This window comes from Diplotaxodon limnothrissa, linkage group LG17, assembly GCF_057381915.1.
Source record: "Diplotaxodon limnothrissa isolate DT_005_m linkage group LG17, D_limnothrissa_male_GT1.1, whole genome shotgun sequence".
NCBI classification, from domain to species: domain Eukaryota; kingdom Metazoa; phylum Chordata; class Actinopteri; order Cichliformes; family Cichlidae; genus Diplotaxodon; species Diplotaxodon limnothrissa.
Window position 1 is genome coordinate 470507 of NC_140612.1, and position 24782 is coordinate 495288.

Here is a 24782-nt window from a genome sequence, read left to right on the forward strand (position 1 = left end):
GATGAGACACCCGGAGGTTTTAGCGGTGTGACAGCAGAGCTCGTTCTCGGATTGGCAGTGGCAAAAGGAGGCCCATGTGGTAGAGAGCGGGCCACAGACTGTAGCACTTTCTAAAGGTCTCACTTGATCATTCGGGCATCTGAATGTTCGCGTAACCTGCTTTGAAAATGCTGCTGGAAGCGTTGGATGGGGACGAAACGGTTGTCTACAGAGCAGCTGCCGGTAAGCACTGAAGGAGGTCAGAGGGAGGCAGCTAGTTGAGCAGGCACTCTTACACACTGATTGCTGCTCTGCGTGTTAGCATGCAGCTAAACAGAGCACACAGCAGGCTAACATTGCCGGCTAATTTGAAGCTCGGTAAAGTCTCTGCGTTTGTATTAGTTAGCCGTGTTGTGTCTCGGGTTATCCAAACGGCGTTTGTCGCCGGGTTCACTCGCTGCCGCCAGAGCGTCTCACCAGCTTCACCGGTTAGTTGGCTTCTACTTATAATTATTATTATTAATGACAGACTAGTTTGGAATTTCACAGCCTTTCATGTGGAGCAGTACCTGGCTGTTACGTAAGGGCTGAACGACTGTGACAGGCGTGAAGGTGGACACACGCAGCGCTCCCTGTTACTGACTGACGGCCGTTAAACTGTGACGGTGTCGCCGCACAGCGTGTCACATGTCGGTGCTGCTGATTCATCTCCAGTAATAATGCATTTTATACTTTTGTAGCTTTAAAATGACAAAGCAAGAGAGAGGCGACATGTTCAGTCAGTCACTGGGAGCGCTTCCTTTGGGACCTCTCAGCTGTGGGAGTTCTTGTTTGGAGGATCCTGAGTTCGCAGTGAGACTGTCCACCATGTTTGGGGCAGTGATGGTTGTGACACTCGCACTGTGCTTGCAGCTCTGCTTCAGTTCTTCAATAACCATAAGACTGTTCCCACCTCAAGCATATGACCCTGTCCTGTGTTCTCTGCATCGGCTCCATTTTTGCACTGATGATCAGCTGCATTCATGTATATACCAATCTGCTCAGCACTTTCAATTTTTATTTTATGTTTAAGTGTTTGTCTTACAGCATGTTTCACACCAAGTACCGCAGCAATTTCCTAATGTTGTAAACCTGCTCAACATTGGCAGTAAAACCCTTTCTGAGCATAGTCTGCTTAGTCTCTCTGAAGCTCTTTGCTGCCAAACAGCCTCTTAGTTTCCCAGCCGTCAATCATAGACTGTACATAAAAGACAGCCATAGCTGCCAGAGCCCTCCACCTTGGAGTCTTTCTAATGTAAAGCTTTGAAAAGTTGCAAACGCTTTAGCCCTAACATGCTAATTAACGCCTGAGGCTTTGCTAAAAATCTCTTGGCAGTGTTCAAGTTTAAGATAAGTAATGATTCGAAGTACTGAAACACTTAGTTTTACAGTGTCGTAGTAACAAAAAAGGGAGCAAAGATGCTTCATTTACCAAAATGTCTCTTCCTCCTCACAGCCTCTGCACAGGTTCAGGTGGAGCCCGTGGGTCGGTGGTTCGAGGCCTACATAAGGAGGAGAAACAGAAATGTGTCGTCTTCCTTCCAGGAGCTGGAGGAAGAGGAGGAGTCCTCAGAAGAGTCTGCAGATGAGGAGTTTCAGCTGGAGGAGTACTCCATGCTCCGAAAACTTGATCCTAAAGACTGGAAGGTATGTGACAATACATCTCAGCTGTTTGCAAAGAGATCCCTGCTTTCACATCGGTACTAAACGGTTCTTCTGTCTTAGAAGACAAACAAATATGGATGAAACATTTTTACTGAAATGTAACAAAAACTGAAATCATCAAAGTTCTGCTGTGATCCTGTTTATTAAAACATGATGGGGAGTTTGTTCAGCTGACCTGAGGGCATGCTCTGTAAGCAAAGTAGAATGTGTTGGGAATTTCAGAGTGAGGTTCCTGACAGCCCTCTCCACTTCCCTGTGATGTGTTTACAGTCTGGAAAAACTATTCAGTTGAACCGGTGATGGTGCGTGTTTTGCAGCACAGCCAGTTTTCCAAAGCCTTCGATACTCACTGTCTGTGGACGCTTATCTTTGGCCGTGTGTGTGTGTTTGATGGATGCACTGACACGCTGCACAGACGTGCTTTAATGATGCCTGAGTCGATGATAATTCACGTTAGCAACCGCTGCTTTGTTTGAATCAGTTAACGGTGTTGTGCTTTCCAAACAGAGGAAAATAATCCAGTTTGATGGATGAACTCTTTACTTTCTGCTGTTTCAGGGCTTTGGGTTTGTTGCACACCAGGCACATGCAGCACGTCATCAGGCCCCGTCAGGGCTGGACTTGCTTTTGCCTCGTTCTCTCAGCGGAGCGTGCATTTCCAGTGTCGTTCATTTAATTGTCTGAGATTAAAATGTGGTTCATCGTGAAGTCCTTTGAGTCATGTTTCTGAAACACACAATTATCCATTTCAAGCTTTTCTGGTTGTGCTTCTCAGTCTGACCTGACGTTTCAGTGGTTACGGTGCCGTGTGCTTACAGCGCAGTAGTGCATCTAATCTGTGAGTCACAGAACATTAGTTTAATGATCTCATGGTGAGGTGTTCACACCTGTGCCAGATCCTGCAGTCAGTGCCACTAAGACTTCGATTCACTGCATTAAGATGAAGCTGAAAAACCCAATCACAGGTGAGTTCTGAAATGCCTCGCAAACTTAAACGGTTTTGGTTCATCGCTACAAACGACAGTGAGCACTTCCTGTAGTGAAATGTATTCCACGTTAAAAATAAAGCGTTAGTTACAAGTAGATGGATACATGTGAAGGCGAGTTTTTTCTTTTGACTTTAGAGTTTATCTGGAACGAAAAGGCCGCACGTGGATTGTAGAAGACGGTGCAGATGTAATGTTTTAAAGTAAACCCATATTTACTGTACGGTGTTGGGACTAAGTGATTATTTGAAGCGGTGATCTGATAACAGGTGTAGCTGTTGGTGCTAACAGAGTCAGGGGAACAGGAACCCTGAGGGACTCCAAAGAGTTTAAGAGCTGCAATAATGTCGTTGAGCGTTACTGTCATGTGACACAGCATACTCTCCTGTAACCTGTCAGAATCAAGATCACTATGCTGTGCTTGGGCTCCCACACCTGAGGTACAAGGCGACACAGAAACAGATCAAAGCTGCCCGTGAGTATGTTCCCACCTACACGCGTGTTTCATGTCTCTGGTTTGTTGTAATGACGCAGTTTGATCCCAAGTCTCTGCCGTTTATCTGCAGACAAATCGATTGTGCTGAAGCACCATCCCGACAAAAGGAAAGCTGCAGGGGAGCAGATCGTGGAAGGAGACAACGACTACTTCACCTGCATCACTAAAGGTACGCAGTGCTGCAACTAATCGTCAACACAGACATTGTTTCTGGAATCTGCTGAACTAACTGACCCACCTGTTGAACCTCAGCTGTGGAAATCTTGTCCGACCCCGTGAAGAGGAGAGCCTTCGACAGTGTAGATCCTACCTTCGACAATTCTGTGCCTTCCAAGAGTGAAGGGAAAGAGAACTTTTTTGAGGGATTTGCTCCCGTTTTTGAGAGAAATGCCAGATGGTCTTCCAAGAAACATGTGCCCAAACTTGGAACCGCGGAGTCCTCTTTTGAAGAAGTGGATAATTTTTACTCTTTTTGGTAAGTGGAAGAGTGAGAGATGCTCCTTTGAATGAAAAAACGAGACAAACACAGGGTAAAGGTTTGTTCTTTTCTCTTTGGTTAAAGGTACAACTTTGACTCCTGGAGGGAATTTTCATACTTGGATGAAGAAGAAAAGGAGAAGGCTGAATGGTAAGCTCCCGTCTGCCCTGATGAAGCAGGTGTTAGCCCTCTGTCGTCTAACGCGTCAACTCTCCCCCCGTGTAGTCGTGATGAGAGGAGATGGATTGAAAAGCAGAACCGAGCTTCGAGGGCTCAAAGGAAGAAGGAGGAGATGAACAGAATACGAACACTAGTTGGTACAGTCACACACTTCATTAGCAACACAAAGCCCTGAAGTATTGAGCAAATAGCTGCTGCACGTACAGAGATGGTCTGTAAAAAGAGGCTGCAGTGTGACTCATCGTCTGTCATGCTTCACTGCAGATACTGCCTACGGCTGCGACCCTAGAATAAAGAAATTCAAAGAAGAAGAAAAATCCAGGAAGGAGTCTGAGAAGAAAGCCAAAGCTGAGGCCAAGAAGAGAGAGCAGGAAGAGAAGGAGAGGGTAGGTGTCACTCACGGCGGGGAAGGTCGATTGGCCTAAAGGTGCGACTGTTACGTCCAACGGTAAAGCTAGCAGCATAGAATCATCTCATTGGGTTGGTGCTGTTAGCTGCGACGTTCGTGTTACATTAGCTGCTCCTCTAGTTAGACAAGGTGATTAAAACAATCCATGCTGAGTTTATTCCTGCCAGTGCAGACGTGACAAAGGGAAAATAAATCAATAAATGAAGGAGGGTTACTGCAGGACAAATGTTCACACAGCTTCCTGTCCTGGTTCAGGCGCTGTAATTCCTCCATCCTCTCTGTGACCTGGATCACGAAGGAGCAGCTTAACCTGGAGCTGTTATGAAATTTAAAGAGTGGATAGTGTTCGCTTCTGTTTACCAGAATCTGAGCAGTGGACAGTATTGGACAGTTTGGTTTTCTTATTGTCATGTTTGGACAAAAACACCACTCAGTGCTTCACACTGTGGGTAATACACATATTTCCAGTCAAAGAAGCTTCTTAAAGCTGCTCAGTTCATGCTGTGAGAAGATGCTGAGCTTCAGTTGGTCACAGGCTCAGGTTCTGCGTGTCTGACAGGCCCGGCGGGCGGAGCTGGAGGCAGCTCGGCTGGCAAAGGAGAAGGAGGAAGAGGAAGCCAAGCAGGCCGCCCAGCAGGCCAAGAAAGAGAAGGAGATCCAGAAGAAGGCCATCAAGAAGGAGAGGCAGAAACTCAGGACCATGTGCAAGGTAAGCGCCTACAGTGTCAGACGTGTTTGTGTGCTGCTGCTTGGTGCATTTTCACTATCTGATGCTGTTCCTCTCCACAGAACTGGAACTACTTTGCAGACAACGAGGCTGACAGTGTGAAAATGATGGAGGAAGTGGAGAAACTCTGTGACCGCCTGGAACTAACAAGGTACGAGTCAGTTTTAGCCAAAGGGCCGCCGTCGCCAAAGGGCCGCCGTCGCCAAAGGGCCGCCGTCGCCAAAGGGCCGCCGTCGCCAAAGGGCCGCCGTCGCCAAAGGGCGTGATGCTTTTTGTTTTCTTGCTTGACTTTGAAGAAACAAACTGGATTCAGGTTTCCACCATGAGATGATCCTGGATGAGCGTAAAGCTGTTGATAATGTTGGTTACATTTAAACAGCTTACCATATAATGAAAGGAATGACCTGGGATATCATCTGTGAAACATCGGGTCAGGTTTGCTCATCTGCAGCTGAAAGCTTTCAGTGTTGGAGAGGAACCCTTTGCAGCTGCAGGCAGGAGCAGTTCTCTGGCACACAGAAGAGCCTGTGGTTTCATTACAAGTGTGAAGAACTTGGTGGTTTGACATGATGTGCCAAACTACAGGCTTGAATTAAGATTTAGTGTAATTATTATTTCATAAAGCTTCAGCAGTGCATTTGATGAGATGTGACGCATGTGTGTTGTTTCTTTCCAGCCTACAGTCCCTCAATGAAGAGTTGGCTTCGGGCTCTAAAGAGGAGAACAAGGCAGCAGTAGAAAAGCAGGTAGAGGAACTTTTTCTTTGTAGCGCCTCAGGTTTGAAGCCGGAGACCATCAGGAGCCAGCACGTCGACAAACAGGTTGCTGCTGTTTCCTCAGGTGCAGGAGGTGAATGCTCAGCTGCAGAAGGAGAGGGAGGCTGAGATCCAGGCCAGGCAGGCGGCTCGCAGCTCTGAGCAGGCCAGCGGGGGAGCAGGCGGGGGGAAGGGCTGGAACGAAGAGGACCTCCAGCTGCTCATAAAAGCAGTGAACCTGTTCCCTGCTGGAACCAACGCCAGGTGAGCGCTTGGAATTACAGCCGGCGTCAATCGGGGAACTGTGTGTCAATAAAGCTTGTTTCGTGTTTCCTAGGTGGGAGGTTATTGCTGACTATATGAACACGCACTCCACCAGCGGCATGAAGAGGACGGCCAAAGACGTCATCAACAAAGCCAAGAACCTGCAACGACTCGGTAAGCTCACAAAGAAACCTCAGCTTACCACGGTTTTATCTGTAGGCGCATGGATGCTTTGACCTGCTGCTGTTTACGGTCTCATCCACAGATCCGGTGCAGAAAGATGAAATAAATAGAAAAGCATTTGAAAAGTTCAAGAAGGAGCACACATCAGTGCCGCCCTCCATCGACAACGCTGTGCCCTCAGAGAGGTTTGATGGTAAGTGAGGCTGGGGTAGACACACACACCTGATCGATTCTGATTGGCTCCATCACCAAGCAGAATGTCAAAGACGTGCTGTGGATCAAATGTTATCAAGTACGTCTCCTCCCTGTGCTGATCGTGTCAGTAATAGATTACACGCACACGTCAGCGCTTCTGTGAAATGACTGAAACACATTAGCTCACTGCATAAGCACACAGGCTACCACACATCCCAGTGATGCTCGCTGTGATCAAACACGATGTTACAGTGTAACGAGTCGGTGATCTTACTAACATCCTTTGAACTTTAAATATGCCTGTACATTTTCCTGCACCATATCAGAGCCAATTTTACAATAGTTACGGGTCAAAGTATCTCTCAAGATTTTAAGAATAATAAATATCTCTTAAATTGTTTGCAATAATGAAGCATTTCAATATAATGTAGACAAAAACAAAAAATAACACGATAGTTACGGATCAGGACTCCCCGGTCCTTACTGCGCCTGTGCAAAGTTGGACCGTGCAGTACAGGGTACGAGGATACCGCCACCTGCTGACCGAGCGAATGAACCCTATTGTAAACTGAATTAGCGTCAAGCGCGTGTTAAATCTGATTTAGTGACAGTCGAGTGTGTTTATGCTCGTCTGTGAGGAGAGGATTGTTGGAATAGTGATGATGATGTGCGCTGTCACTGTCAGTTGTCAGTAAACACTTCATCTGGCTGATGAATCTTCACGTGACACATTACTAAGTCAGTATTATTAAGTCTGTAAGTAGGCGCCATTCTTTCTATTTTACGGCGCTGTTGCTCAATCGGGGGACGAGAAAAGCATGAATTTGTTTGTAAACGGATTCTCCATTGTTTAAATGTCCCGGGCAGTCGAAAAGCAGGCAGAGCTGCTGAGAAATGCTAAGAGCTAACTGGGCGCTAACCGTGTCACTTAAATACATTAACTCTCGCAATGTTGGCAACGAGAGGAAGTGACGGAAGATTTGCGCATGCGGAGTACTGATCAGGTTTCCGGTACGGATCCGGTAGTGACAGCGTCCAAATTCAGGAACCGCATCCTCCTGTGCCCGCATTTGTAGGCCGATTATGTTACAGCGACACGACAAAGGCTGCACAAATTCGAAGACTCTGACAAACGCGGCCTTCATTTCCCCAGATTTGAAGGATGGGTCAGGTGTATACTTCGTGGCCCACCTATCCCAGAATTCATAGCGTGGCCTTGCCAATTCCAGTTTCCAACAATGGCGGCAGCTAGTTAGTTTTAACTTTACTCTTATTATTCTTTCTGGGTCACAAAATAAACGTTTAACATATTATCAGGCAGGAATGTAGCTGTGTAAACCTCAAATATCTGCTCAGTTTATCAGGACACTGCATATTTTCAAAAGCGCTCCGACGTCTTCGGAGACGTCTGTTACCCACTAGCTCGATAGCTAGCCGGGGGCTAGGCCCACTAGAGCCGTGAGAACACCGGACTCCCGGCAAATCGTCTTCAAATGTTATTGTTTGGCCTTTTTTCAGTATTTTATTTGTTCCTGAGTAAATCTGTTTGTCTGAGATTAAAGTTTTAGTTTTTACACAGCTGAATAAACGTCAAGCAGACAGCTGATCATCAGAAGTGTGAGATGCTCCAGAATATACTCCGGTGTCCTGTTATATTTTAGATAGGAGTTTATTAAACTCCACCGAAACAATCTGCAGATTTCATTAAAATTTAATAAACTATCATCTTGTCTTTATTTTTAGTTAGCACCTTAAACACTTAAAGCTGTAAGCTAATGATAGTTAAATAAGAGCAGATGCTGCTGGTGCAATAAGCTGTACGTTGTACGTCCAATGGATGATGATCTGATTAGTCGACTATCAAAGTAATAGTTTGTGGCGGCCCTAGACCACACCTACTGCAGCTGAGCTGGTCTCTATTTGGGGCACAGCTTCTGTAGATGGCTCGTTTTTGTCCCAGTCGTTATTTAGTAGCTGATGTAATGAAAACATTCAGTCGTCAGCTGTGAGCTTTTGAGAGTTCCTGACGATTGTGTTGTCACGTGTGGCCCCTCAGCCTCAGGCAGTGATGGGAATGCTGCCCCCTGGACCACAGAGGAGCAGAAACTTCTAGAACAAGCCCTGAAGACCTACCCGGTCAACACGCCTGAGCGCTGGGAGAAGATCGCAGCTGCTGTGCGTGGACGAAGCAAGAAGGACTGTATGAAGAGGTATAAGGTATGCTGCTGCCGTGGTCTGTGCTCAGAAGGCTCGTGTTTTGCATTAAAGTGTTTTTACTGCAGCGTGAAACTCTGCAGCGACAAACTGAGGAACTAACACGTTTCCTTTTTCCTCTGACAGGAACTGGTGGAGATGGTCAAAGCCAAGAAAGCTGCTCAGGAACAAGTGGCAGCCAAAAATAAAAAATGACAAGAACCACGCGTTAATAGAATCTGTTATTTTAACATTATTGTGTTGGTCTTTATTTTATAATAAAAAGAAGGAAAAAATAACGTGACACGACTTAAATTTTGCATTTGTCCACTTCCTCAGCGTGTCCTGCTCAGCTTCTCATCCAGAACATCCCACTGCGGATCTGGTTGTAGTCGGGCAGCTGTTCGATTGGACCTGAGAACAAACAAACTTATTGCTTATCTGCTTTAACATCAGGCAGAAACACGAGTTTGAACACAGACTGAGTTCCAGAGACGCTCTGATCTTTGACTGACTGCATCGTCACACTTGAAGCTACGCTCACTTCCTGTTTTGGCTCAAGATTTAAACCCAGAGTTCTGATAAACCATTCTTTTCTTTACAGGCGACAGAAAACTGATTAAAATTGTAAATCAGGGCTAAAAGCTAAAACATCAGTCTGCATAGTTCAGCCGTCACAGTGACGATCACTTGCATCACCAGCAGAGTTCAAACTGGGATTCACTCCCCACACTGAGCCGCCGGCTTCCTTTTATCGTACACTCCGAGTTTCGTTAGGTTCAGCCTCTGCAGGCGTCCCGTGTTTGAAAACGTACCGACAGCTGCGATGGCAGGAGCTCTGTTGTAGATGTATTTGGTGCACACGTCCTTTATGGTGCTGGCGTCGATGGCCTGTGGAGAGCCAGAGACAAACATGGTGGAGGATCAGGGCAAAAAGAGCTTTTCAAACATTATTTCAGGTCGTGCTTAAAGACACCGGCTGGGACGTTACCAGATTTACATTGAGGTTTTCTCAGCCTCACACAGTTTATCACTGTGACTCTGTTATTGTTCTGGTCTTACTGCTTTAAATGTAAAGAAACCTGGCCTTATGAAAAAATATACTCTTATGATGCATTTTAACTTTAAATATGGAAGCAGCAAATAAGCACACGTGACGAGTGCCAGAAAGCTCAACGTTCCTGGGATCTCACTTCCTCCTCTGGTTGCAGTTTTTCTACGTTCAACAGTCACAAAGGTGGAATTCAGCTGCGACGTTCTGCGACACCACGCGCTAAGGACGCATCAACGTGGAGGTGTTGGAGACGCGACGCAGTCTCACCACTATAATCTGTCTAAACAGGTTACCATGGTTACCAGGTAAATAAAAAGTGAAGTACAGGCCTCAGTTTGAGCTGCAATAACAGAGGCTGTTAGACTGTAAAAATGAAAGCTAACAGAGCCAACCGTAGCTGCTGGATACTAAGAGTACACAGAGTTATGAACTTGTACAAAACGCAGCCCTCAGTTGGATTTCCGGTAACAGTTACTGACAGAGCAGAAGAACCTGTCGACTCACATCAATGCGGGCTTCCAGCTCATGCAGAGGGATCCTGCGACTGTAGCACAGCATCTGTCTGCCGATGTCCTCGCAGATTGGGGTGGATCCTGGAGGAAGCAGATCAACACGTGAAACCAGGCGCCGCACGACTGCACGCTCTACAGTCACGCTGCCTTACCGTCCAGATGCAGCAGCATGTTGGTCTTGAGCAGGTTCTTGGCCCGAGCTACCTCGCTCTCCGTCACACTGGTACAAAGAGAAATCCTGACAGGAAGCAGCGACACACAAGCGTTAAACACGTTCAGTCAGCAGGTTTAACCTTCTTTAAAACTGACGACTAAACTGATCTGAGCGCGCTCACCATTCCATTTGAGTAAAGTGCATCATGTCGTTGATGGTGCCGGGTTCACACACCATGTAGAGTCCCCAGAGGCCTGTGTCTGTGTAGCAGGTGTTGAAGGACTGGAAGCTATGGCACAGGTTCCCCTGACAGGCCATCTGAGCCAGCTTACTGGATAGATTCTAAACTCAGAGGACATAGAAACAAACGGTTCGCTGAATAAATGCTGAGCACGTATGTGTGGTCAGTTTTTATTTAAAGATGGCGAAGAAGAGGAAGAGCATTTAGCAGCAGCACAGAGAAAACAACACGTGCCACATCCAAGGTTTCCTCAGTACTCACCACGCCTCCACCAAACGAGCGGTCCCAGTTTCCAATGAGCGTGTTGGCTACCATGAGTGGGATTGTGTCGGGGTGAGACCATCCGACAGCCTCCATGGCGATGGCGATGTGAGCGAGTGGCATTTTGTCGTCACGGACTCTGATCTGAAACCGTAACAGAGTCCTGAAGCATTCACCAAATTAAAGCTTTTTTTAATAACTTGAAATGAAACTGCACCAGTTTCACAGTCAACGAATGATAGAAAGCACACAAATACTTAACTGAGGTCTACTGGAAGTAGAGCAGGGCGATATGGCCAAAAATATTTATCACGATATATATTTGAAACTTTGCGATAACGATATAACTGACGATATAATTGATGCGAGACAAAATACACCTCCACAACATTACTAGCACAAAAAGACAACCTTCCATTTATTTTCACTTAAACAAGAAGCTGGTTTTTATGTACATTAAAGCTTTATAAAAATGTAACCGTGCAAATGCAAATTCCTTGCTGAAAGTTTAACCAAAAGGCATTTCCAGTAGAAATGGGCTGACATATCCTGAGCATAACCATGTATAATATCCACTGAAGTTAAAAAGAGGTGCTTTGCAACATTAAACTGCAGTGTGCAGTACGTATTTTTTGGACCATAAGGTGCACGGGATTATAAGGCACATTAAGCGAAACAAAGCAGTCAGATAAATCAAACTTTATTAAACTCATTCTTCTTGCTTCCTCCACTTCTGTACCATTGATTCATTAATGTTGAATTCTCTGCAGCTGCTCTATTCCCATGTTGTTGCAGTATATTAATGACTAACCTTGTATTGTGGATGGATTATCTCAGTTGTTCTCCTGACTGAAGTTTGGTCCGTTTACAGCATCCTGCCATGCGATTGCATTTGTCTCTAACCATGAAGAACCTTCACGTTAACTTTTATAAGTGGAAAAGTGTTAGTGTTCGTCCTCCAGCTTCACTGTTTATGTTATGCTAACATAGCTGTGTCGCTAGCGATCACGTAGCACATCATTATATACCAGCTAGCCCAACTTCAGTAACCCTACAAACGTCACTGCTGTTTAGTTTCCTGCCTTCATTTATGTTGGAAGTGATAGCAGAGCTGTACGTTTGATTTTTTTTCAGAAATCTCTCAGTCAGAACATGCTATATCATGCTTAGGTAACTAGCGAAACTAGCGAGCTAACTTCCGCTAGCTTCCTGCTAACTTCTAACTCCGTTAAATGTAATAAATTTTGTTTTCATGGATGCCTGGAAGTTAAACTTCATAGTTTCACCTGGTAAAGCAGCAATGCTGATCGTTTTATTAAAGATGAAAGAATTTAGACAGTTTTTAAACTCTCAGTGATGCTGCAGTGTCGTTTGACCTGAAGCATACGGAGTTTAGGACCCAGATTACTCCCAGATTTAAGAGTAGGGATGGGTATCGTTTAGGTTTTATCCGATACCGGTGCCAAATCGGTACTTTTGAAACGGTGCCGGTGCTTAAACGGTGCTCGAACCGGTGCTTAAAGAATGGAGAACACAAACTTTGTCCAAAAACCTCTCATGTTCAGCTGTTTTTTTTTTTTTTGTAAAAAGATAATGTTAGCCTTTTCTGCAGCTATGGGGCATATATGGTATATACTCTTGGCTGGAAGCAGTGCTTAAACAATGGAAAAAACACAAACTTTGTCCAAAAACCTCTCATGTTCAGCTGTTTCCCACTTTTTCTTTGGTCATTTTAGCCTTTTTGGCCAGGGTGAAGGGAGTATCTGCCATCAAACAAGAAGGCAGCCGCATGTAGCTATGATGATGTTTGCTAGTTCACCTTACATGCATTAATGTAATAACGTGGTTAGCCTACTCAACGTAAATTACACACGAACAACATGAAGCTACTCACGCAGAGAAGAACGGCTGCTGCTGCATCATCATCCTCATCATTTCTGCTACACTGGCAGGGCTAGGGGCCAGGACTCTATTCTTCGGGTTTTTGGGGGATGTTGCTCCGGGTCCGATAACTGGCAACCCACCCAACGTGCACAGTGTGAGGTCTCGCAGCAAGCTATCAAATACGGCGCATTTCTCGGCTTTAAAATAAAACACTATGCGTCGCCAGGTGTTTCATCGGATTTGAGGAGTTACCTCCTTTGACAGTATCACAGTATCAGCTTAAAGCACTTGTTGCTGCTGAGTTTGCATATTTTGCTGTGAAGTACAACCAGACTTTTGACCGCTTCGCCTTGGACATTTTTAATCTGTAGCTCTGCTCTAACTGAACGTACGTACCTGGCCCCGCCTACTATCCTGGGAAACGTAAAATGATTGGCTAGAAGTCTATCACAGCTCAGGGAAAAAAAGCACCGAAATAAAGCACCGAAATGTGCGCTGCTTTTCGGTCTGGTTACTACCGTTTGTCAGAACCGGTGCCATCATGGCACCCGACACCGGTACCCATCCCTATTTAAGAGCATCTTAGTCCGACAAATACGACAATAACGACGGCCGCTTGCATGTTCTGCAAAAAAATGTGCTTTGTCGTGTATCTGACGGACAAACACCAAACCAGTTTCACATCACTGAAGCTGCACCATTTTTACAAACCAATTCTGGTTCATCTGTTTCACTCAACAATCAGCCATGTGCGTATGAAAACAAAGGCACCGCGCATGCACGTTTTACTCATATTCTATCGCGATATTTCATTTTCCTATCGTTGCCTAACATTATACCAGTATTACCGTGAACGGTATAATATGGCCCAGCCCTAACTGGAAGTATCTACAGTTCTCAGTGCTGTGATACAGGCCGGCAGGAGTTAGTGGGGAACTGTCAACGCTTTTGTTTTGAAGGCAGAGCTGGGTTAAAGAGCAAATCTAATCTGTGAGACGAGCAGCAGACGACAGGATGCATACGTGTATATAGAAACTGAATTCATGACTGTTTTTACACGTCTTTTAAACCACTTTAAATACAACTTGAAAGCAAACTTGTTCTGGTTACTCCTCTAAACGATATCTCACCGTCTCCCCGAGCATGTCCAGCTGCAGTATAATCGTTCATTTCAGGGAATATCCGACACATCTATCGCCTTCTTCATCTAAAAGGTTTCCATTAATGAAAGCCTGATGCCGTGTGAACTAGAAAGCACAGCCTGCATGAACCTGCATGAACCTGCATGATGCAGTCACACTGGATGATCCAAGTCCGACTGAAAATCTAAACCGTGTGCAGAGGCTTTCCCAGTCTGAATTCATTTGCCTGACTATTGATCTTATTGATCTTAGTCTTTGGCGCCAAAGAAAAACGATTACAGGTCACCAGAGAACTTCAATCTATACATCTAAAAACCACAAACCAGGCGAGAAATTTGGGTGTAGTGATGGATGCAGACCTAAACTTAGAAAAACACATTAAGACAATAACAAAGTCAGCTTACTATCACCTCAAGAATATATCAAGGATAAAATATCTGATGTCTCAACAGGACCTGGAAAAACTAGTCCATGCATTCATCTTTAGTAGGCTTGATTACTGTAACAGCATCTTTACAGGTCTACCTAAAAAATCAGTCAGACAACTACAGCTCATTCAGAACTCTGCTGCTCGAGTCCTCACTAAGACCAAAAAAGTGGACCACATCAGTCCAGCTCTGAGGTCCTTACACTGGCTGCCTGTCCGTCAGAGGATAGACTTTAAAGTTCTGATGCTGGTCTATAAAGCTCTGAATGGTTTAGGACCAAAATACATCAGTGACCTCCTGACCCAGTATAAACCTTCCAGATCCCTCAGGTCATCTGGATCCGGTCTTTTATCAGTTCCCAGAGTCAGAACCAGACACGGAGAAGCTGCATTCAGCTTTTATGCTCCTTATATCTGGAACAAACTCCCAGAAAGCCTCAGATCAGCTGAAACACTCAGTTTATTTAAATCCAGGTTGAAGACTCACCTGTTCTCAGCTGCATTTGAATAAAGCACCAAATCCACACTTTAAGCTTAAATTTCAAAACTTACATTTAACTACTGATTTTATCTATCGTTCTGATCTGTTTTGATTTTATATACTGTTGTTTGTTTGTTTGTTTGTTAATTAGTTAGTTAGTTTATTTGCTTGTTTTAATCAATTTTAAATCATGCTTTTTATTTGTTCTTGTTTCTAATGTCTCTGTAAAGCACTTTGAATCACCTTGTTGTTGAATTGTGCTATACAAATAAACTTGCCTTGCCTTGCCTTGCCTTACTGTGATTTGCTTTGATTCCTGGAGAGGTTGTGGTTTGTATGTGCCTCAGAATCTTGTATTGCCTGAGCTAAGTTCTGTTCTGGTTCTTGTGTACTTGTTCTTTTTGTCATTGTCTGTTACTATGAACAAAATCCTAATAAAAATATATTAAAAAAAAAAATGTGCAGAAACTCACGTGCCATCTGACTAAAGTCATATTCACTTGTAGACCCATCTGAACTAGATTTAAGGCATCTTAAGTAATATGTGTGTTTTAAACATTTTCCAAGACGTGGACATGTCTGAGCCACCACCCTTCATTTGCATCCACCTTAGAGACAACCGTGTTACTCTGATACACTTGATCTCATTCTTTAAATAACACAGTAGCTGCTCTGTGCTGATGTGACGCCCCGTTATGCAGTAGTGAGAAACTAAAGTTAGCCTTACCTCACTTCCTGTGAAATGGCACGGAGGAAGAGCCGGGGCTTCGCCTTGATGTCTGCTGGGAAGTTTTCCAAAGTGATACTTGGCCAAATCGATGAGCTCGTCATGACAGACACCTGATCAGAGAGGGAGCGAGTCCTGGAGATCAGATCAACTTTACTCTGGTTCAGAATTTATTGCATACTTTGAGCAGTGCTCATGCATCAGTGACTGTTTGTTGCAGGTTTACAGAAAATGTTAACGAAATGTGAGCAGAAAACAGCTCTAACCTCCAGCAGCAGCCAACACTATTCTGGGTCCTTTATAGTGAGCGGTGATATACTCCACCAGGTCTCCTCTGTTGATGGTCCTGCGTCACAAACACACAGCAGGAAGCTAAGCTGTGCAGGATGCTTTCAGCAAACCTCAGAGTACTTTGTGTTTTTTAGGTGTTTGGTCTCACTTGATGTTCTCAGTGGGGCCCAGGATGGTTCTTCCCAGCGCTGTGGACTGGTACGCTGTAGCATGCAGATAATCAAAGACCACCTCTTGCAGATTGGTCTCCACTTCCTGCATCTCTCGAAGGATCACCCCTCGCTCCCTCTCGATCTCCGCCTCTCCCAGCGTGCTGTTCTGGATGATGTCAGCCAGAATCTCCACAGCTTTGACACAGAGAGATATTTTATTGTGCTTTAACACATTCCAGGTTTTTCGTTTGAGATGTTGCCATGTAACATTCAGCCCCTCTGCCCTCCCGTACCTCTCGGAAGATCCTTGGAGAAAGCTTTGGCATAGTAAACAGTCTGCTCGCGGGATGTGTAGGCATTGAGGTGAGCCCCCATGTTCTCGATCTCCAACTCCAGATCAAGCTGAGAGCGTTTCCTGGTGCCCTGTCACACATTTATACAGACAAAGTGAACAAAGTCTTGAATGTTACTTTCATTTATAAAGAAACTCTGAAATATTACATTTATGTCATTATTTTGTTATTATACTGCTGTGAACTATTAGAATGCATTCTTCCCTCTCTGCATAGGCCAGATACATTCAAATAAAGACCACTGCTTTAAAAACTTTGCTGCGTAGCTGCCATCTCACCTTAAATGCCATGTGCTCCAGAAAGTGCGCTGTGCCGTTATTTCTCTCGTTCTCATAGCGACTCCCGGCATCTATCCACAAGCCCACCTGGAACAAAGCAGGAATTAATATACGCTTCCACAAACTGCTGCTACTGTACCACAACCCCACATCTCAGCCTGTAGTGGCAAAGCTAGCAGATGCTAACATTTTTTGTCATGCCTATTACATTTGGCTGGCTGCTTCACAATGGTTATGGTATTTTAACAACATATTTACGTGCATGTATTAAAGCAGCCTGTTTTAAACTGTTTACTTCCAGCTTACTGTGCAGGTGGGGAGCCCCGAGTCCTCAGATGCCACCCGGAGTCCGTTCTCTAAAGCAGTCACCTTGGTTTCAGGAACATTTAGCGCCACCTGGTGAGCAGCTTGGGTAACCAAGAGTCTGTGCGGTCCAGCAGTGAACTACGGGAGAAGGACAGCCAGTCACCATGACGCTTCAAAACTTAGAGCGTTACGTTTGCTGCTACCAGTCAGCGATAATGAATGAATCTGCCCCATTGGCGGTTCTGTTACACAGGGACATCCAAACATCACAGTAAGAGTTGATCACGTGATAGCTAAGCTAGCTTAAATAGCTGTTCGCAAACAAGCCGGCCATGCGCAGAGCTTTTCCTCCATGACACTGAGCACTGGCAGCTGTCACGGGCATATCAATTAAATGAGACACTCCAAACATGACTATGAATCAATTCTTCTTACCCTGCTTATCGAATTCTTCTTCAGTAAATGTCTTTGTAAGAAAAATCTCCCAGCAGACGTGAGGCACTGTACGGACATTGCCATATTGTTTATCTGTAACGGTGCCGTTCTGCTGACGCAACATCCGCCGGAGATGACGACTTACTTTTTTCATAGTAGGGAAAAAATACCACAGGATTTGATGACAACCGCACAAAGAAATCTATTCTTACACTCTCCTTAAACCAATAAAAAACAGAGATAAACACACCTGAACAAATAACTTTATATTTCAGACATTGATCAACCTATTATATGGAAATATGAAAATTGCTGCCACACGACTAACTGCCTATGTGACCTATTGGTTTGCACGTTAGCTGTAAATAAAGTATTGAAGTAATATATATTTACATTTAGGATACTTCTCAACCATATTTGACGTGGTTCGTTTATAACGAACGTTCTAACGTTTAATCGCTTTTGTTTATTTTGAAAGGGTGTCAGAATTTGAAGGCGGAAGTGTCGGTTTAGCCTAGCGCGGATTTTTTTTCTGTGAGTTTCAAGTTGGTCTGTCAGCTTCTTCCTAGCAGTTCAGTGTGTGACTGAAATAGTAGAGCAAGGCTGAAGCCCAGCTGTATACAGAGCCTGCTGCTGTAGCCTGCACTGGAGGTATTTCCTCTGTAACCCGGACTTAATTAATTCTCTGTTGGGTTCAACGGTGTCGTTAGCCGCTAACGGTGCAGCGTTAGCTGTTCACGCTAATTAGTGGCCTCAACTTTAGCCGATGTAATAAAACAGGAGTGTACGGCCATTAGCTTCGGTGTGGCTTTCAGACAAGAAATGGCGGGAGGCAGAGATCTCATGGACGGTGACCTGGAAGATGGAGAGATCTCTGGGTCCAGCTCGGATACTGAGATGGGACCAGCCACAGCAGCACAAGAAGCTCGACCCCAGGTTCCCCCGGCTTTCTGCGGCCAGTCTTTCCAGAACAGAGCCTATGCTCAGACACTTCCAGCCGCAGCTTATCGCAGCACAGGTAGGACGGCAGAGTCTAGTGACAGTGACCCGGAGTCCTCTGACGAGGAGGCGGCTGTTTGGCGCCGGAAACGCCAGAAAGTGTCCAGTGCTCCACAGCCGCCTGCATGCAGCGCCCGGCTAGGGCCGACCCCTGTGCCCGCCCAGGGGACGACGGGTGGCCGCAAGGTGAATAACATTTGGGGCTCTGTAGTACAAGAGCAGTGCCAGGACGCTATCACTGCAGAACTTGGCATATTTGGCATGGATGGTGTTGGCATGTCCACCAGGAATGTGGAGACTTATAATTTCGTCCTAGCTCGGAAGATAATGGAGAAGGAGAGGGAGATGGAGGCACAGTCAAAGGAAGGAGGAGAAGTGAGCATGCTGGATGCTGAGCTGGAGGAGTACATGAAGGGTAGGGGGTCAGAGGAGAACACAGGAGGTGATGCAAAGAGAAAGAGACCTGCAAAGGAGCGGCTGGGCCCCAGAGCAGAGATGGACATCAAGGGCCGCTATGAGATCACAGAAGGTGACCCGGATGATAAGGTGATAGAGGAGATTGCGTTCAGGCTGCAGGAGCCCAAAAAGGAGCTGATCACTCGAGTTGTCAAAGTAGTTGGCAAGAAAAAAGCCATAGAACTTCTCGGAGAGACCGCCACCCTGGAGGAGAGTGGCGGTGTGTACACCATGGACGGCAGCAGGCGTCGGACACCGGGTGGGGTGTATCTCAACCTGCTGAAGAACACCCCCAGTATCACCAAGGCCCAGATCAAGCAGATATTCTTTGAGGAACAGGTGAAGGAGTACAAGAGCAAGAAGGCTGCCCAGAAGAGGAGGCGACATTTGGTGGCCAAAAAGATGAAGCAGGCCATCGGCACCCTAAACCTGCAGGAGCATGATGACGTCTCCAGAGAGACTTTTGCCAGTGATACCAACGAGGCTTTGGAGTCTCTGGAGGAAGCTGCAGAAGACGAGGAGGCTCAAGAGGAAGCTGCTGTGGGCACTGAGGAGACAGCAGTGGTCTACAACGCTGCAGACCTGGAGGTGTTTTGAAAATAGCCTGCTGTCTGAACAACGATGTTAATGAAACACTGAAAGCACTGAATATGTGATTGATTCAAAATCCACACTGGTGTCCTTTTTTGTTTTTTGTTTGAAACCTTAGCAATAAAAGCAGCGCTTCTGTTAACAAATAGTTACAGCATGAACATGTTGATTGGAGCTTTTGCCGTTCAAATGTTGTTTTGCCTTTTAAAACCAGTCCTTCTCAACAAAATGATGTTGTGAGAGTCAAATTCATAACCATTTGTTGCTGTAAGTGTCATTATACAAACAGGTCTTGAGTTATTACTTTCATGGATGCACCTCGGTCTGGAAAATAATAAAAGTGGTGACTCAGGTAAAAGAATTAAAAAACTGTAGGGTTCTTTTTTTGTGCACTCACTTCCAAACACAAAATAACATAAATGTTATATAAGGTGAGTTTTAGTATCATCAGATCAGGATTCCTGTACTGACATTCATACCAAGTGGGGCTTCTCAAAGAAAACAAAGGCATTGAATGGCTGATGTAAAAGTGCTGAAGTGTCCACTAGATGGCAGCCATGTTCCAACTTCTGCAAGAGTGGAGAGCCCTTTTAGTCCAAGGCTGTATATAGAAAGAACCCTTAACCGTTCCGTACAGCATATATAAAAACGTATAATATAAAAGAATAACTCACGAATTAAACTGAAAAATGCAAAACTGCATGCATATGAAGTGCTGCCTGCTATAGTAAAGGTTAAACTACCAGGTCACAGGTGTCCTGTTTAATTTGTATAACTCTGGTACAAATGTACACAGTCTGCCTGGCTCAGGCGTGTCAAACATATGGCCTGAGGGCGAGAATCAGGCACACGTGATTATGAAAATGTAAAGGAGAAATTCTGTTTTTACAATGAAAAATAAATATATTCATCCATTGAGCACCACAAATGATAAACGTCCACCACGTTAGACCTTTCACATTTGTCATTCTTTATGCAGGTGGTTAGGACAGAGTGTACTCGTAAATGACATCCTCATCTCCAACTTAAACATCTCTGCACTGATGAAAATGTCAGTTCCTGCTTTTGTTTGGGGGTTTTTTTTGCGACACCACTACTCAACGAGTGGTGTCTTAAACAGGAATCCTAAATGTCAGCTGAAGAATGATGATTTCTACAAGAAAATCCTGAAAAACCATCGGCTCACGCCCTGAAGCTGAAGCACATTTAGGTCATGCATCAGTACAATGATCACACGTCAGCAATTAGTTTTTCACATAAGACCAGGTGGGTTTGGATAGCATTTTTTTCTTTAATACATGAATACACCATTTACAAACTGCACTTTATATTTACTCAGGTTATCTTTGTCTAGTATTAAAATTAGTTTGACAGTTATGCAAAAACCAAACACGTTTGATTCAGAGGAATCAAATATATGTTTGTTTTTTTAGAATTTGTGAAACCTGTGCTGTGCTTTCAACATCTGCAAAGGCCCAAAACCTGAAATCTGAAGACACAAATCTTCGTTGAGGTTCACTAACATTTTGTTTTACAAAGTCTCGCTTCTAAGTGTGAATGGTTGTCTGTCTCTGTGTGTTAGCCCAGGGTGTACCCCGCCTCCTGCCCTAAGACAGCTGGGATAGGCTCCAGCCCCCCTATATATATGTACAAAAAAAACAAGCTCAAGCTCCCAGGCCTCTGGTAGAGGACCCGAGCTTGAGGGTCCTGCAGTATCTTAGCTGTTCCCAGGACTGCGCTCTTCTGGACAGAGATCTCCGAAGTTGTTCCCGGGATCTGCTGGAGCCACTCGCCTAGCTTGGGAGTCACCGCACCTAGTGCTCCGATTACCACGGGGACCACCGTTACCTTCACCCTCCACATCCTCTCGAGCTCTTCTCTGAGCCCTTGGTATTTCTCCAGCTTCTCGTGTTCCTTCTTCCTGATATTGCTGTCATTCGGAACCGCTACATCGATCACTACGGCCGTCTTCTTCTGTTTGTCTACCACCACTATGTCCGGTTGGTTAGCCACCACCATTTTGTCCGTCTGTATCTGGAAGTCCCACAGGATCTTAGCTCGGTCATTCTCCACCACCCTTGGGGGCATCTCCCATTTTGACCTCAGGACTTCCAGGTTATACTCGGCACAGATGTTCCTGTACACTATGCTGGCCACTTGGTTATGGCGTTCCATGTATGCCTTGCCTGCTAGCATCTTGCACCCTGCTGTTATGTGCTGGATTGTCTCTGGGGCATCTTTACACAGTCTGCACCTGGGGTCTTGCCTGGTGTGATAGACCCCAGCCTCTATGGATCTTGTGCTCAGAGCTTGTTCTTGTGCTGCCATATATATACATATATATATATACATATATATATAGGGTTTTGGAGTTGACGTCACGCCGCAGTGCACTGTGGGATCGCGGCGCCACGTCAGTAGGCCAGGAAGCAGAACAAGCGCACAGTGTTGGAGTGTTGGAATCGGGACTGCCAGAACCATGCTCAAAATCAGCGCAAAAGACTGGGGCTGTAAGGGGCTGTATCGCGACCGATTGTGCCCAGACGCCAAGAGACGGTACTTTGAAAAAATTGCGTGCATCCGTAATGTGGACCCGTATGAAATAAGGAAGTGTAGTGGAAACCCAGACGACCACTGTGACCGCGTTGTGTGGACACAGAGAGACCTTGCTGTGATATGCATCTTCCCTGATGTGGATTTCTGGGAACCGCGCTTAAAGCAAGCACAAGACTTCTTTCGTAAAGTGTGCCTTCCTGAACTTGTTGGGAAATACTTCTCCAAACAACGTGCTGCTCTAAATAACCTGTAATGTTTCATTTTGTGGTTCAAGATTAATGCCAGCTGTGTGTTACCATGTAAATAGTTTGCATTTCATTTTTATGTGATTGCTAAGTACATGTGAACAGATCAAGAATAAAACAAACAAACAAATATACTATTCTTTTTTGTTTTATTAAAACAACTTCACACAAAGTACAACTATTTACAATGTACTGTACATCCAAAAAAACAGCTTTAAGAATACTCAACAGGAGCAAGTGTCATTTGGCCCTGGTTTGACAACAACACTGGGGCACATATTCACCAAAACACAGCAAACCTTAACGATCTTATCAAGAAGTGTTGTCTTCAGCCTCACATGATAAGAGTAATCGGATTGGCATTGTAGTGTGTAACATTTTGAACTTGTTGCGCTAACTACCTATTACTCGCTCAACATGAATTCTCAGGTGGGCAATTGCTCTTGTTTGTTCAACGTCCCTTGCATCAAGTGACAGTAGCCTTTTGTGAAAGCTGGAATCTTGACCTCCGCACACATCATTCCTACAGCATTTCTGATGTCAAAGCCTCTGTCAGCCAATACTACGTCCCCTGGTAACAGCTTTTGAAGAATGCCACATCTCTCTGTGATGTGTTTATCTGATGCACGACCCCCCATCCCCTGGAAATGAAAGAAATATCTCCATGGGGTGTAATCCCGATGAGGTATTTATGGTGTGTGTACCCTTGTAATGAGAGTATGTTTGTGCACGTGCCTTTAAATTAGATGGTCTTTCTGTTCGAATCTCAAAACAGTCAACAATGTTGGCTACTCGTTTTCCAAAAGTTTCAGTAAACTGTGGAGGCATTGTCGCCTGCAGACAGTGCCTCTCAGGCCAGTGCACCAGTGCTCCTAAGCGGGCATACAAAACATCAATGGTATCGGTGAAGACAGAAGACAGTGTTTTGTGGGACACATCGAATGGATGACAAAGATGCTGGACTGGAAGATCAAGTCTCAGACGCATTAGTGTGAGTAAGAGCATTTGGAAACCTGTCAGTTTCTTCGATATTGGCAGGAAATCTTTGACAGTGTTGAAGAGGGACATTAAGACAGCATAACAATGTAGTCCAGTGTAATATCTTACTTTTTCAGTATCATCCTTTAAGAAACTTTCATTCAGCTCTGTCTTTTGCAACTGTATTCGAAGCAGTCTGTTCTCCTCTAGCAGCCGGTTTATTTCTGCTCTGCTCTGTTCATTGCACACACAATCCTTCGTCTGCCCTTTAGCTTCCGTGACGCTGTCTGTCCAATGACCACTGTCTGTCCGATGACCACTGTCCACATTTGCAGCTGCTACCTCAACCTCCACTTGTCCAACACAACTGCTGTCCACTGCCTCCATGACATTGTGATTTTGTTGTTGGTCTGTCAGATCTTCATCGATCACTTCTGCACGGGGCACACCTTCAGACTCTGCAGCTGCATAACTGAAGGCCTGTAAGATAAAATTAGACATAAGGTAAATGTACACCAATATTCCAATGACAGGTGTGTTATTCATCTGGAAGTTATGTGCGGATTAGTGTACAGTGATAGCAATTTAGTATGTTTTTAGAGGGGGGGGGGGGGGGGGGGGTTACCTGCAATGGGTGCTCTTTTTCGCTGTTTCTGTTGCATACGCCTTGAGTGCTGGTCCAAGTCTGACACAGGTATGTCGCCGTGCCCCATGTGCAGTGTTGGTGCCCAGTCTGGATTTGTTACATCCATTTCATATGCTGGTTTGCCTGCAATAATGCCAAATCATAAGCAACTCAGTCGACATGACGTGGTTCTGCAGCATCACACATTAGCATGTTTTATCTCATTATCTATGACCTCAGCACATTGAAAGTAACACTAAAAGCCTTTCAAGAGTGATATGAATTAATTTAGAACTCACCGGAAAGAAAATGCCGTGAGCAAACCAACAAAAAGCTGGGGATTGCAGAGAACTCGATATCCCCTCGTCTCACCGCTGCAATCCAAGCCTGACGTCTTTGTTTAGTCATATCGGATACATGGGATCCCTCACGTTGCCTCCAGGATGGAAAACGATGAAAAGAGAGCCCATTATCCAGCTTCTTGCCTTCACGATCGTGTGATCTAACGTTGCAACCGACAACACAACACGTACGATCCATAGCTGAAATGGTATCCTTTGGCTGGCCTACTTGGCCTACTAGGCTGGCCACATATGTGTGTGTATATATATATATATATACACATATATATATACACACACACACACACACACACACATACATATATATATATATATATATATATATATGTGTGTGTGTGTGTGTGTGTGTGTGTGTGTGTATATAAAAAAAAAAAAAAACACCCAGCACGCCCCTGCGGGCGGTTTATCCTTCAAGCTCGGGTCCTCTACCAGAGGTCCGAGCTTGAGGGTCCTGCGCAGTATCTTAGCTGTTCCCAGGACTGCGCTCTTCTGGACAGAGATCTCCGATGTTATTCCCGGGATCTGCTGGAGCCACTCGCCTAGCTTGGGAGTCACCGCACCTAGTGCTCCGATTACCACGGGGCCCACCGTTACCTTCACCCTCCACATCCTCTCGAGCTCTTCTCTGAGCCCTTGGTATTTCTTTGTGGATGTTGGGTATCGAAGAATCCATAGGTCCGTCATCCTATTCATGTAGCCCCTGCCGCCGGGGTTACTTGCGTA

The 24782-nt window shown here is 45.1% G+C and overlaps 3 protein-coding genes across 3 annotated transcripts; 2 read left to right on the forward strand and 1 right to left on the reverse strand.

The window, feature by feature from the left end:
• Positions 1–67: 67 nt before the first annotated feature.
• On the forward strand, positions 68–8853 carry dnajc2 (DnaJ (Hsp40) homolog, subfamily C, member 2). The gene is made up of 16 exons (XM_085375766.1): positions 68–222; positions 1475–1665; positions 3069–3144; positions 3236–3334; positions 3418–3640; positions 3728–3793; positions 3869–3960; positions 4088–4209; positions 4792–4941; positions 5022–5110; positions 5636–5705; positions 5800–5978; positions 6052–6152; positions 6244–6354; positions 8413–8573; positions 8697–8853. Exons 1-16 carry the CDS (start codon positions 168–170, stop codon positions 8763–8765), a joined length of 1854 nt encoding a protein of 617 aa, XP_085231892.1. The 5' UTR covers positions 68–167; the 3' UTR covers positions 8766–8853.
• pmpcb (peptidase, mitochondrial processing subunit beta) lies at positions 8796–17345 on the reverse strand. The gene is made up of 13 exons (XM_085375767.1): positions 17248–17345; positions 16813–16950; positions 16507–16593; positions 16169–16298; positions 15872–16070; positions 15699–15778; positions 15433–15545; positions 10772–10915; positions 10451–10611; positions 10268–10353; positions 10108–10196; positions 9365–9440; positions 8796–8963 (listed from the first exon to the last, which is right to left on the reverse strand). Exons 1-13 carry the CDS (start codon positions 17329–17331, stop codon positions 8899–8901), a joined length of 1452 nt encoding a protein of 483 aa, XP_085231893.1. The 5' UTR covers positions 17332–17345; the 3' UTR covers positions 8796–8898.
• A 415-nt stretch (positions 17346–17760) lies between these two features.
• On the forward strand, positions 17761–19630 carry phax (phosphorylated adaptor for RNA export). The gene has a single exon (XM_085376275.1). The coding sequence runs from the start codon at positions 18070–18072 to the stop codon at positions 19297–19299; it is 1230 nt and encodes a 409-aa protein (XP_085232401.1). The 5' UTR covers positions 17761–18069; the 3' UTR covers positions 19300–19630.
• Positions 19631–24782: the final 5152 nt, after the last annotated feature.